Raw genomic sequence first — 12,336 nt, 5'->3', positions numbered from 1 at the left:
ATATATGGATCAATGCACAAAATAGCTCATTTATTCACTAAAGAAACTAGACATGAATTAATATAAACGTCTTAATATTATTTTTAAATAAACGAGTAGTCTTCAAAACAAATTATATTAACGTTTCATTAATTTCCATATAGAAATAGATAATTTTTTCCACATTTTTTTCTATGTGGAGTAAGTGAAATGAGACGTGTTTTAATCGCCAAGATAGAAACAAGGGCATATACGCTCTATGAAATGATGTTGCGTGCCCGTTCGACAAATATATGAAAGGGGTCACCTCTCTAGACAATAAATGATGTGTTTTAATTGGTGTCAGTTTGCCGAAAGCCAATTTTGCAAATATGTTTATTTTATTGTATACTATTTGTTTATCTTTGGATATTTTTAATTATATTATCTTATTGAACTCTCGACGAGATGATTTATTTCGTCGCAACTTAGATCGATTATCCTAGGGATTTTTTCCGATAATTCTATAATTTTACTTTAGTTGGTCGATTATTGTAGCCCGTTCTTGTATAGCGTTTATGCCTTTATAAAAGGTTAATTTCACTTCGATATCGTTTAGGGTGGCGGTAGCCCTGTGGCTAGTTCCTTAATAATAGAGCCAGGGATAGCTTCGGTGCGGGATCGAATTCCACGGCCAGCGGCAATCATAACTTCTTGCACCGATGATTAAAGAAGAATGAAACACTAGTGTCGGTATGTATGAATATAATTATATAAATACATACATACACACACACACACACACACACACATATATATATATATATATATATATATATTTAATTATTATAGTAAAACAAAAATAATTATATATATATATGTAGAGAGAGAGGGAGATAGAGAGAGAGAGAGAAAGATTAAAAGAGAAAGAGAATAACACAATTTAAAAGTGTAAATTATAGTTTACATTAACGTTTTTTACATAGCCATAACCACTTATCAAGGCCTAGAGACCACTCAAGTATAAGTGTTAAGAGTGTATCGTTGTCAATTGGACAATATATTAATCGTTAGTAATGGAAATTCGGTAAATTTGTTAACAAGTGGAACGGCTCATCAAGAACGTGTTTTCGTTGGACTTGAAGAAAACTATATTTTAGTTAGCTGGAAAGGAAAACAGAAGACAATTCCACAAGCGTGCAGTTCTAAGAAATAAGTTTTGTTCATAGAACCTACGTTTAGGTTCAGGCACAGATAAAGAGTGGGTAGAATTTTTGATAGTGTTTTCAGCAAGACGTGTGTTTCTTGTGAAAGTTTGTCGAGGGCGTACCAGGGATTGTAAACTCAGTCGAACACTTTACATGAAAATAATGATAAAGCAGAGACAAACTCGCAATATCTCTTCTGTAAGATAGAGGATGCAGCTAAGAGAAAAGAACATCTCCCACCAGGCCACGAAGTCTATTTTGAACCCTATCAAGGCAGGACACATCTTTTCTAGCATCTCCTGCCCATATGCGGCAACAGTATTCCATGCTTGGACGTATCTGGCTCTTATATAGATAGAGAATTGCATGAGAAGTGAGATATCTATTGGATCGATAGAAGGATCCCATCTTTTTTCCAGCGATCTTGCCAACAGATTTTATGTACGTGTTCCATTTAAGATCAGGAGTAAAGGTCAAGCCCAGAAGCTTGTCAAATCTCGAGGCCTCCCCAAGACGAGATCCATTCATTTCAATTGATGGCAGATGTGGATCAAAACTTTGATGATGTAAAGAGAGAATCTTGGTTTTAGATGCATTAAAAGTAACCAGCTACTCCTTTCCCCGTTGTATCACCTGCTCAAGATCAGAGGAAAGGGAATCGGAGAGAACTGTGTCATTTACTGTCTTAGATGTGCTACCATAGATGGTAGCGTCATCAGCATAAACGTCTAAAAATGATGTAAGGATGTGATTTGGAAGATCATTAATGTAGATGAGGCGAAGTGTTGGGCCCAGGATTGACCCCTGAGGGACTCCAGCATTAATACTGTGAGCTTCTGATTTTTGTGCCCATCAACTACTACTCGTATGAACCTATCGGAGAAAAACGCTAAAGTTCAGAATGCGATCACGCTTTTCTTTTAACGGATAATTAAAAAAAAAAGTCTTTGGAACGCTAATATTTTTAAAGCTAAAATTCTCTTCAACAGTTTGCATTTTGGAGACGGAAGTATTTTCGAGATGAGAGGCACCTATATTAATTTTACTTTTTATCTTTAAATTCAAATATTAATATCTACACTTATTTTTTTATATTTTTTATTTTCTGATTGTTTTAGTGAATGATAGCGTATCTCGTCCATCAATTATATATACAAAGTTTATTGCATAAATAGACTAGGTAATTGTATTCATTCTTAGTTCGTGAGAGGAAAATCTATCAGTATACTTTCCCTTAAACACGCTAGTTAGACCTTTATTAAGTACAATATTAATATTCTTTAATGGCGAGTATAGAACGCATTGTGGATGCCTTATCGGCAGTCCACATTACTCTCGCTTGTCTTTATTTGTCCCGCAGTCCTCATTTTTTAATGAGTGATTTTTCTGACAAAGGGAGAAGACAAAGCTGTATTCTAGGTTGGCAGTATTTTGCGCGAACAGTCGGCAGAGATGGTGGAAATTTTCTGTTTCTATGTCTATCCTTGTAGCCATGTCACTAGTAAGGCTGCTGGAGGTAAACGTTTTATCTGGGCTGGCGTTATCCGCCTGATAGTCATGGACCTGGACCTTTGATTAACGATTAAGGAGGCTGTCCTATCAGCAGGTGCAAAGTACTGAGGCTGCTGTGTTGCCATTTAGGGAATGGATTCTAGACCATGCAGTAGCTTATGATGGGGCCTCTCGATGCCATATCTATGGGTAATTGTTACGGCTTTACCTTATCATGTGCTACAAAAAAATTCTTCGTTTCTTTTTCTCTCTTAGTTTCCCCTCTCAGTTCTGCTCTAAGCAAGTCTGACGACCTACTGCACAAACTCCAAAATTCCATCATGACTAGTTTCAAGAAAAAATACACGCATAAACTCGGATCTCCAACTTCCAACGTAGACCTCCACTACGCTGTCTCCTTCTCCAACATCAGAGGTCTACGCTCTAACCTTCCAGGGTTGAAACCCAATTACAGGAGACTAAAGCAGACCTTTTATTTTTAAGCGAAACTGGAATCGGGCAGAATATTTCCCTAGATAAGTTCGTAATTAAAGGATACTTAACTCCCAAATCTGACCCCCAAGATCGCCATGGGCATGGAATATGTGCCTATAATAAAGATGGCTTTCCATATGGAAGAGACATCTCCAGAGAAGATCCTAACTTCCCCTATGTGTGCTTCCGGGTTGCACTACCTCACACTACTGCATTTATATTTACTCTCTATCGCACCCACAACAGTGGAGTTACTATCTTTAAAAGCATATCTGAGAAAATTTACCAAGTCCTATCTGCTTATCCTTCAGCTAACATTCACTTATATGGAGACTTCAATGTTCACAATGGGGAATGTTTTGACCCACTAAAACAATACCGATGATGAGGGGAGGTTCTGTCATGATTTCTCCATTGCTTATGACCTCACCCAGATTGTCCACGAACCCACCCGTGTGCCCGACAATGACGGCCAGTATGCGAATCTCCTAGACCCTTTTCTCACAACTTGCCCTGAACTATGTTCAGTTTCCGTTCTGTCTCCTCTTGGATCGTCTGACCACTCGGTTGTATCCATTAAGATAAAAAAGAAATGTAATAAGTCCTAAGACTTACCTCTCCATCGTTCAGTATATCGATACACTATGGCTGACCGGGGTAGCTTCCGTACATTTATATCGGATCTACCTCTGCGTTCCATGTTTAAAAAGTATGTGTCCTCTATAGTATCAGATCTGACGGTTAATTGTAGGTATAGACCGTTTTATACCCTCGATAAAGTTTCAGCAAAAACCTAACAGCCAGCCATGGTTCTCTCCAGAATGTGCTCCTGCCATTGCGCACAGAAATCACATTTTCCACTGCTTCCCACGTAATAGATGTATGGAAACTAAAGCCGCTTTCAGGGCAGCAAGCAACCATTGTAAGAAAGTAATAAAGAACGCAAGAGAGCTGTATGCTCAGTCCGTTAAGTCCAAAGTAGCTGATCAACGGCTTGGTTCTCACCAGTTTTTGGCAAATAGCAAACAGAGTCCTTAACAGAAGCGTGTGCTCTATCCCAACTATCATCAATGGACCTGAGGTAATCTCGTCAGCATCAGACAAAGCCAAACTCTTTGCCAAGAACTTTGCAGCCAATTCTAACTTTTGCAACCAAGGCCGCCAACCCTCAATATTTCCTCCAGTCTCAGAATAAACGATATTTGATATACAAATATCTGTACGTAATGTTACCAAGCTAATCAAAAACCTTGATTCCAGTAAAGCAACCGGCCCTGACGGATATTCCAATTATAGTACTCAAAAAACTTCAACCAGAACTAGCGCCCAAACTTACAAAACTGTTTAAAAGTTGTCTTAAAAAGAATAGCGTCCCATCACCCTGGAAAATTTCATCAGTATGCCCTGTATTTAAGAATTAAGATGATCGCTCATCCCCGTCCCAGTACAGGCCAATAAGTCTCCTGTGCGTCAGGAGTAAGTTGCTGGAATCTGTGTTAAATATAGAAGTAATCTCAGCAATATATATATATATATATGTATGTATATATATATATATATATATATATATATATATATATATATAACCATCTCAGCAAAAATAACCTTCTTAGTGACACACAATATGGTTTCTGTTCTGCTAGATCTCGAACCGATGTGCTTACGATTATATAGCATAGGATTAGTGAATCTCTTAACGGAGGCAACTTTCTAGGGCAATTGCTCTTGACATATCAAATGTCCTTGATAGGGTATGGCATAAAGGTTTACTTCACAAGATCTCCAGCTATGGTATAGCTGGACATGTCTTATTGTTCGACGGAATATTGTGTGCCTTTCTATGAGAAGCTTAATTTCCTAGTATATATCTATATATATATATATATATATATATATATATATATATATATATATACTAGAAGAAGAAAAGGATCGTTTTATCTTTGATATTGTTATTTTAACCTTTCAAATTTACTGCAGATATGGTAATACCGCAATTAGTTTGGTATTTTAACTGGTGCCTTTCCTTAAATATATATTTCCTTTAGAGCGTTTAAAATTGGAGTTAACGACAAGCCTTGTTCCCGAGATCGACACATGAGACTAGTTTAATTATTCAGCAATAATAAAACGTATGAGTATGTAGATAATAGTAAAATATTCATTATTAAATATTATATATATATATATGAAATAAAAATTACAATTAAATTTATCAAAATGATCCAAGATGGTAAAATTAAAGTATATTATAAATATTAAAGAAATAATATTTATAAAATTATCTCAGCCAGATGTAAAAGCTCGATAAAACCAAATATTAAATAGAGCTTATAATATTATTTTGCCCTATATATTTTTCGCGCCTTTAACATATCCTGTCTGGGTCATTTTGACTTTGGTCTCCCTTTATTTTATATTTTATATTTAACTTTGTAATCATTTTTTCTCTCCTTTTTTTTTCTCTCTCCGATTTCCTATTTTTCTTCCCTGATCTTTCTTATTTATATTTATGTCTCGGAAGTAGAGTGAATAGCATATCTTATTTTTCTTTTATTAATATTATTGGAATCTTTTATTTTTTCCTTGTACACATTTTTGTGAATTATTCCATGGATTTCTGCCTTTGGATTATTATGGACCATCTTCTTCCAATTACGGGATTTCCTTGGATTTTACTTGTACAAATAGAAATGCTTTTAAGTTTCTTGAAGTTTTACATTTGGATTTTACTGTCATCGGATTTTTTATATTCCACCAGACTATCCATTCATGTGTAATCACCTTTTTCTTCGCCATATTCCCTCTGCTTCACTTTTTTGTTTTCAAGTAAGATCTTTGACTTACTTGTTGTTTCATCAAATACTTCTGCATGCAAAATCCGATTCCGCATTTTGCTAATTCCTACCCTCTGATGAGCAGGAAAGTATTTCTTCGAAACTCCGCGGATTAAGGACTATCCATTTAGCTAGTGTTTCCTTTTGAGATTAAATATGTTTTTAACTCATTTCAAACCGTTTTTAACATATTTTATTAACTGTTTGCTCATATATATATATATATATATATATATATATATATATATATATATATGATTGCAACGTTTTGTCAGACGCGTGCCACTCTCTCAGACATTTAAAATCCATGAGCCCAAATGCCTGAGGGAGTATCTAAACAAAGATGATGTTACAGATTCTTAGCTTTGTACGACAGCTAAGTCTCTCTCTCGGTTCAAAATGTTGAGATCCAGCAACAAGCAAGAGCAAGATAGCCAGCAACAAATTAAACTGCAGACCAGCTTAATGCGGGTACTGATCTCCCGCTTTATGGTTTTTTAAATCAGAGATTTGCTTCTCCTAGAAAGGTTGCCTTCACCACGGCTTACGGGAGCCCTCTCCACCCCAATACACATATACACACACACAAATATACATGGTGCTAGTTGGCCGTTGACCCAGAAAAAGATTTCATTCGCCCTTTGGAAGATCTTGTTTTTAATCCTCCAGGGAGACTAGCCGCCCTCCTCACCAAACAAGTCTGGTGGGGGAACAAGTTTAGTCGCCGGTGATCCGACCATGAGGCAGGTAGTACTGTGTTGCATGGTACCAGTAGCATATGACATGACCTGACACACACACACACACACATATATATATATATATATATATATATATATATATATATATATATACAGGGTCATCAATATTTAGTGTTACAGTCTTTTTCAAACTATACTTTTAATCATCTTTCTCGGTATTCCTCTATTTTAGATACTCATTCATGAATCTTTATACTTTCAGATACCAGATTATAACCATGAGTAGTATTTTAGACAAGCGGACTGCAATTGTTGAGCTGTTTAAAGCAGGAAACTCAAGGAAGGATTTCTGTAAGAGCTTGAAACTGAACAGAATGCTCGCGTGGAAGACTTTAAGACGTTTGGAGGAGACTGAAGACATTCAGAATAGGCCAGGGCAAGGTCGCCCTCGGACAGCTAGAACCCCTAAACTTGTTGAATCTATCAGAGAAAACATCAGGAGGAATCCAAAAAGATCCATCCAGAATCTGGCAAAAGAGTCGAGAGTGTCGTATGGGATCATGTCAACTGTACTCCGAAAGGACCTGAAGATATCTCCATTCAAGCATGTCAAGAAACAACACCTTTCTGCTTAAGTTGTTGCTAAACGACTCCAAAAATCCCCAGATTCTTCTTTCCGGCATTCAGGATGGCACGCTACCTAATCTCGTTTTCAGTGATGAGAACAAAATTGCTGTTGAACACCACTTTAACACCCAAAACGATCGGGTTTGGTCGAGGGATGGGGACGAAGGATCCTGAGTGGTGACAAGGAAAGAATGTGATGGTCTGGGCAGCCGTGACAGAGTTGGTAAAAGTCTCCTCTTTTCGTTGATCAGGGGGTGAAATTGAACCAGCAAAACTATCAAGATGACATCTTCGTTGGTGCATTATTACCCTGGACATAGAAGCACTTCTAAAAATGGCCCTGGTCTTTTTCAGCACGACTCAGTACCATCACATCGGGCCAAACAGACTCAGGAATGGCTTTCCGAGAATGCCCCGCACTTCCTTCCCAAAGAGGAATGGCTCCCATCTTCCACCGATCTGAATCCCCTTGATTTTGGGATCAGGTCATACCTTGAGAGCAAGGTATCGGCCACTCACCATCAAAGTTTGGAAGCTCTGACGGTGAAACTGCAGAAGGTGTGGGGCCAAGTCCCCCAGAAAGTAATTCGTGCACATGTAAGGCTTTTCCTAAACGTCTTCAACTAGTTATTGACGCAGATGGTGGAAATATCGAATAATATTTTGTGTATTAACTTTCTATTGCTTTTTCTACAATAATACAGTTGCAAACATTCTAAATTTTGTTTAATTTCCTAAATATAACCAGTTCAATTTCCTAAATATAACCAGTTTAATTTCCTAAATATAACCAGTTTGTAACGATAAATACTGATGATCCTGCATATATATGTATATGCGTGTGTGTGTGTGTGTGTTTGTATCTGTGTGTATTTATATATTTATATACATGTACATGCTTATATACACAATCATCCATATTACATCTCATCAGTGCGGCTGCCCTAGCAATTACCTCGTTATGTTTGAAATCCGACCGCCTAGACGCCTGTTTACACAAAGAGTTTTGCATAATACACTTTTGGCGGTTTTTAATCTCTTCCTAATATGCTCAACCCAAGACAGGGAGCGTTTATAGTCATCCATATACAGTACTTTTCGCTGTGGACTACAATAATAAGTGCCTCAGGTCAGGTTTACAACCCAACGGCCTTGATGATAGCCGGTGCTCTTAACCGTTACGCTATTTGGCTGCTAAGATGGGTATGTCAATTATCAATGTTCAAACATTGTCCAAACGCCTAAGCTCTATTTGTTTATACACAGAGCATCGCTGAATACACTAGTGGCAGTTTGTTTATCACTTCTCAATATTCTCAACACAATAAAGGGAGCATTTATAATCATCCACATACAGTACTATGCGGCTAGACTAGCAACTACCATAAGCCGTATTAGAAACTCGATAAATTCAAGATTACACATTTAGCGGGTTAAAGCCAAACGGGTAGGGCTTTTTTTTTAAATAAATAAATACATTTATTTATTAGAATTGAATTTGTATTTCGATCCATTAAACAATTTTATCAGAAAAGCAGTTTTGTTTTCTTTCTTTTACGTGCTATGGCAATGATAATACTTCGCACAACCTCAGTTGTCTCAGAAGTACGAGGTTTAAGTCTCAGAAGCAGTGTGAAATGCTGGTCGGCGCGTATGTGTTAAAAAAAGAAAACTTATTGATATTTAATTGCTCTCTCACGAGAGCAATATGTGACACAAGGTCGTTTTTAATGTGAAACAAACCCAGCTCCCCATAAAGCGGAACTCTGGCGGTAGGAAAAGATAAAAAAAATATTCAGTATAGAACGATGTCCAATCTTTCTAATAGAAGGGTTTGACTAATGGCAAATAAACAAGTGCAGCATCAGAACAGATTCTACACTCGGATCATAGTCCAATAGTTAGAACATACGTTTTCTGTTTTCTTGATGGGGATTCTGCTAAAAATCGAAATATTGAATTTTATTTTAATAATTAAATATATCTTATTATTGAAAGAAATTCTGCGCTTGTGTGGCTTTTATACCGGTAAATTTTGAATGCTGTATCCCAATATGAACAGTGCTTACTATAAACACTGGATTATATATATATATATATATATATATATATATATATATATATATATATATATATATATATATATATAACAGTATAAGAATTAACTTGTCGGGCACCTTTATGTCGTACGCAGCAGAATAGACACCGAAATAAAAGAAGGAATGAAAAAGAACGAAAGAAAGAAAGGAATGAAGCCCTGAGGAAGGACCTCTCCGGGTATGAAGCTACTAAAGAATTCGTAATCGCGATAAGACTGTTTCGTTTCGCAGGTAATCCGTTATCGGGCGATGAATCATCACAACACGCCTCGTCCGCACAAACTGCTCAAACAAACCTCGATTAACATCGTCCTTCTTGTCCTTCAACCCTAAACAAGCAATCAAAAAACACGCGTTTTCCATTTCGCTTGCTTTCACCATGCTAGCGCCCTCCCACTCCTGTGTTCTAATCATCTTTCCCATGTGTGTTCTTCTTTCTTCCTGTGTTGCCATTAGCAGTGTCATCTCGGTCGACCTCGCGTCCTCGCATCCTCGACTCAAAATTTCATGGCAGAAGCAATTTCTCCCTATTTGATTTCCATTCGAACGATATTGATTTTATATATTTTTAAAATTAAATTTTAGCTGTCTATAAGCGATTACTTCGATCTCACGACTTGAAATATTTACGTTTTCAGTAGCATTTGTCTGCCACGCTTAAGTTTAAACTAACGTTTACGGCGGTTTGTTACGTTTGTTTAAAATGACATGTTCTATGAGAAATTGCATAACTTTAAATGCCAACATTCATCGATTGATTAAAAATATGATGCCATGTTTTCATTACAGCTTTACTGATTTGTTGATTTGGATTTTTACCTGCGCATGCGCGGGCAGTAAAGGAGATAGTCAGTTCGAGTATATATTTCCTAGAGGATGGACGGGTTTTTTACGTCTCTCCATCTTATATGTATGGACTAATTAATTTAAAGGCGATTGGAGTTCTCTCTTCTTCTCTCCTCAGTGAGACTAGTCTACCTAATTCGGTTTTATTGTTTAACGTAATACCTCGTCCGTTAAACCATCTAAAAGTGTTGACATTAAAGTTAATATTCGGTGGAACCAATCCTCTACTCTATTTGGAATAAAAAAAATAAATAGATATTTTTACCAAAAACATTCAAACTTTACTCAGTAGAGATTTAACTAACGCTTCTTGGAAAGCATCACCTACCAGACTCAGCCGAGATGCAAAATGATGCAATGATTTGCAACCGAGAAGAAAGACGATTGTTTTTTATCATATCAGGTAAGGTTGCCTTTCATTAGTGATGTAAATTTCTCTCAGCCAGTTAGTTCTAAATTATGTGAGAGTAAATTTCTTACAATTCGCCTGCGACGTGTGAGACAGCATTAAACGTCAATAATGCAACTATAATTTTCCTTTATACATAAAATCATGGTAACTTTTACTACCTAAAATTATCGGTCTGAGTAACTCAATACACCGGGGCTGCTTCCAAGTTTACTATAACATGATCGTTTCAATACCAATGTTAACAGCATCCTACTGAACAGTCTTATGAAATAAATTCATTTCTAGCCAGTCTCAACCATCGATGTTGTTCCTGAAAAACACATCAACCCTTATCCCTGAGTTGCCTATAAGTAATGATTTTATATTACATAATGTTGCATTATAGATGCGTGTGTATGTGTATATTGTTGAACTATCAAAGTCAAGTATTGGTTTGATGAAAATGTTTTTTATAGAACGAACTGGGTTTGCACTTCGCACACTCAAATCGCTGCTACTTGTTATGCAGAGTGAGTCACGGGAAACGAATATTTTTGCTTCACAATTTTGTCACGTAAGTGTCATAAGCAAACACACAATATTCACGACTCCACGGTAGCATGAGGGCAATGAACTGAAAAGTAAAGCAAATCAAATTCAATAACTGAAACAAAATTTTACATAAATAATAAACAACAAACTAAACGGCATCTTTAGCAGATTTGAATACTACCTTTCTCACTGCCTACTCAAGGAGAGCAAGGGGCGTTCTAAAATAAACATCCGTTTCCCACGACTCACTCTGTTACTCAGAATCTAAAGTCTTTATCGTAGACACGTCGAATAGCGAGACCCAACAGCTGCATACAAACCTATGGAAGGTTTGGTCCAGAACACATTAAGAATCTCAGTTGCAAGTGTTCAGACGACGCGATGTTTTCCTTATTCTATAGATTCTATACATTACAGGTACTATCAGAGTACGACGAATATCGATCTTGATTCCTTATTGAATCTAACGAACACTATATTAGTAGAGTAGCGGACAAAATAGATGAGCCTACTTTTAAAATTTTTTTTCAGCACGCGTAGACATATGCTCATGTTCGATGGTACGATACTGACAGAAAATGAAACCTGGCGCCACAGAAGATTACTTTTAATATATCCATAGTGCAATATCGTAGTCACGTCCAGTTTCTTTTCACTACCCCTGTTTTTATTTTCAGTCAATATAGCAAGAGTTCTGATGTGAAATGGAACACATACATCAAATCTGTTGCCAAGGTCGCTGGAAAAACGGTAGGATGCTTCTACCGCTCCATTAGATATCTCACTGCTGATGCAATTCCGTATCTATATAAAAGCCAAGTACGCCCAAGGATGGAGTACTGCTGCCATATCTGGGCAGTAGCTGCTAAAAACAGTCTATCCTGCCTTGACAGAGTACAAAATGGACTTCGTAGCTTAGTGGGGGATGCCCTTTTCTCTTCCCTGCATCCTCTCTCCCACAGAAGGGACGTTGCAAGCCTGTTGCTGTTTTATCTGGTACCTCCTCGCCAATCCTTCATGAAAGACGCCCGTCTAGCTGAAATCACTGTCAGTAATTTTCCCCACTCTTTATCTGTGCCTAAATCAAAACGTAGATTCCATGAACAAAGCTTCTTTCTTGGAAGTGCACGC

General features: G+C 37.1%; 1 protein-coding gene across 1 annotated transcript; it reads left to right on the top strand.

Annotated features, from left to right (window-relative positions):
• The first annotated feature begins 6,968 nt into the window (after positions 1-6,968).
• On the top strand, positions 6,969-7,325 carry LOC145249415 (uncharacterized). Its single transcript, XM_080110967.1, has one exon. The coding sequence runs from the start codon at positions 6,969-6,971 to the stop codon at positions 7,323-7,325; it is 357 nt and encodes a 118-aa protein (XP_079967093.1).
• The last annotated feature ends 5,011 nt before the right edge of the window (positions 7,326-12,336 follow it).

This window comes from Euprymna scolopes, chromosome 28 (assembly GCF_053919585.1).
Source record: "Euprymna scolopes isolate OS-2025 chromosome 28, ASM5391958v1, whole genome shotgun sequence".
Classification (NCBI taxonomy): Eukaryota; Metazoa; Mollusca; class Cephalopoda; order Sepiida; family Sepiolidae; genus Euprymna; species Euprymna scolopes.
The sequence above is the reverse complement of the archived record's forward strand: the minus strand, read 5'-3'. Positions and strand labels throughout refer to the sequence as shown.